Source organism: Fukomys damarensis, unplaced genomic scaffold (assembly GCF_012274545.1).
Source record: "Fukomys damarensis isolate Sample0158 unplaced genomic scaffold, DMR_v1.0_HiC HiC_scaffold_12, whole genome shotgun sequence".
Lineage (NCBI taxonomy): Eukaryota > Metazoa > Chordata > Mammalia > Rodentia > Bathyergidae > Fukomys > Fukomys damarensis.
In genome coordinates, this window is record NW_022900924.1 from 13,241,497 (window position 1) to 13,244,153 (window position 2,657).

At 37.9% G+C, this 2,657-nt stretch overlaps 1 protein-coding gene across 2 annotated transcripts in view; it reads left to right on the plus strand.

The window, feature by feature from the left end:
* Med13l (mediator complex subunit 13L) overlaps positions 1-2,657 on the plus strand; it is a 274,207-nt gene that overhangs the window by 247,142 nt on the left and 24,408 nt on the right. For both annotated transcript variants that reach the window (XM_010604106.2, XM_010604108.2), the window contains exons 18-19: positions 1,078-1,257; positions 1,843-2,066. In XM_010604106.2, coding sequence (XP_010602408.1) covers positions 1,078-1,257; positions 1,843-2,066 — 404 coding nt within the window. The remainder of the gene's footprint in view (positions 1-1,077; positions 1,258-1,842; positions 2,067-2,657) is intronic.

A 2,657-nucleotide genomic window follows, 5' to 3' on the forward strand; every position in this document is an offset into this window, starting at 1 on the left:
TTTTTTTTTTTTTTTTTAACTGGAAGCCCACATTTGTCTATGGAATTCCCTGGAGTAGGTAATTCCAAAGTTTAAAAAAATACTCTGTGGGCCACTGATTTGCATTTTCTGTTGTATTGATTGAAAGACTTGTCTGAAAAATGTCTTCAGAGTCCTTAAACGCCCTGATTTTCAGCTTTCTTTGGTATCCAAGTCTTACATCTCTGTCCAAGTCCTTCCTCATCAGCTAGAAAAGTAGGAATGAGTCTTGAGGAGCCCAGTGGTGTGGATTCATGCACATCACCTCAAGCTCATCAGCTATTTCCACAGACCTTTTGAGACTCTAATGATTACTGTGGATGGACTCTCCATCCTGGAAATAAGTGCACATATATTTGTGCACATATGCATGTGTGCTTTTGTGTAGAGGTTCAGGGGATTTTGAAATTGTAGCTTAAGAATCCCTTCCTAGAGCTAGTCTGCTAAAGGAGGGATAACAATGAAACCCTTGCTTTCATACAGGTGACTTTACTCTAGTTGTCACTTCTGAGTTTCTGTATGCCTCTGGCTGCATTGAAAGTCATCTTTTTTTTTTTTTAACAATCTGTATTTTGTGAAAATATTTTATATTAACAGCATTTTTTTCAAGTGCATGTGGTATAGGTTTTGATTTTTTTTGGCAATGCTATGGATTGAATCCAGGGCCTCAGTGCACACTGGGCAAGCACTCTACCCTGAGCTACATCCCCAGTCCTAAAACACTTTTACAAGCTTCTTTGTAAGTTTCTATCTTATTCATCATATAATAAAAAATTCATAATTGTAAATAAAAGTACTGTAATAGTTAAGGAACGTTTGTAGCTCATTTCTTTTGAAAAACCTTTAATGCAGATTTACCTGATTTTAAAAATCAGTCCATTTTCCCCTTATTTTCTCTAATTTAGGAAACTGTCTTTTCTCTTAATTCCTAGGTCAAGAATCTTAGACTCTACTACAATTAACATGGATTGTAACTCAGACTGTAACAGGTCCAAAATGATGGCTAGAAAGAATAGAGTGCTAATCCTGCTGTCTCTTCTGTTTTCATGTCTCTTGCAGTGCTGGATATCAGCATGCTCTCCTCACAAGATGTGGTCCGCATGCTCTTGTCCCTGCAGCCCTTTCTCCAAGATGCCATCCAGAAGAAGCGCACGGGCAGGACCTGGGAGAATATCCAGCATGTACAGGGACCGCTCACCTGGCAGCAGTTCCACAAGATGGCAGGACGTGGGACCTATGGTAGAGTCTTGGCTTAGGTTCAGTTTCTTCTGATCTCAGTGCCCTCACCGAAGAGTAGCTCTCCTTACTTACTGCCAAGTCTTTGCCTCATTGACAGAATGGGGTCTTTGTCTTTTTTACTGTTAACTCTTATAAGATATTTGTTTTCTAAAGTTACTTTTGGAGTCATATTTTCTAAGTAATTCCTAAAAAGATTGTTTACTAGACTCCCGTCTTCCCAATTCTCATTATAGTTTCATTGGATGCACTTCTGGCCAAGTTTTTCCTGGAATATTTCTGTCTGTGTCTGTGTAATCAGGATCATAATGCTGATCTAAAAGAAATGAAGTATTGCTGCTAGGAGGGTAAACTTTTACTTGTTGCAGTCTGTCCTGTTATGTTACTGAACTTTTATAAGCAAATTTTGACTCATTTAATTAAGGGTCTTCATCGGGGGATGAAGATGAGATGATTTAAAAAACATTTTTAAGGGTATGATGTCAACAGGGAAAGAGGTTTCAAATGCCAGAATTAAGACCATTATGCCAAGAACTTCAAAGGTGTCCAGGTTCCCAAGTGCCTTCCTAAATGACAGTGTTGTTTTAGGTTCAGAAGAATCTCCTGAGCCGCTGCCCATCCCCACTCTGCTGGTTGGCTATGACAAGGACTTCCTGACCATCTCGCCCTTCTCCTTGCCCTTTTGGGAGAGGCTGTTATTGGACCCGTATGGGGGCCACCGTGATGTTGCCTATATTGTGGTGTGTCCAGAAAATGAGGCCTTGCTCGAAGGAGCCAAAACTTTCTTCAGGGACTTGAGTGCTGTTTATGAGGTGAGAAAGTCACTGTGAGCATCCTTTTATGATATGAGTCCTCTCATAGTTCCCAGTTATGGACTGAATTTGAAAGACAAATCTCTTGAAAGTAGGTGGCAAATAAAATTTGCAAATAGAGGACAAAGAAAAGAAATTGGCAAGTGCTTGTTTATTTATTTGTTTATTTTTTTCTGGGAGTAAATTGCTTTCCCCTATTGGCTTTATATTTTACCACGTACCTTAAAATCCTGCTTATGAGCTCAAAGTTTAAAAATATTGCTCAAGTGGGAAAGTGCTACCTGCGTAGAAGATAAGCTTTCCAAAAAGAAAGCACAGTCTGCCATTTTTATTTTGGGGGTTGGTGGGTAGGTAAGAATTCCTGAAATCAGTATAAAAAAAAAGTTGAGCTTGGAAATTTCTGAATCAGAAGATAAGTTTAATGAGTTATGCTTTTATTATATTTCAGTATTACACTTATTTTAGTACTAAAGTTTTATACAAATTAAAACTAATGACTGGTATAATGTAAAAATGAGACAGATCTTATGTCTTTAGTATATACATTCCTATTACTTTTTTTTTTTTTTTTTTTTTTTTTTTTTTTGGGGT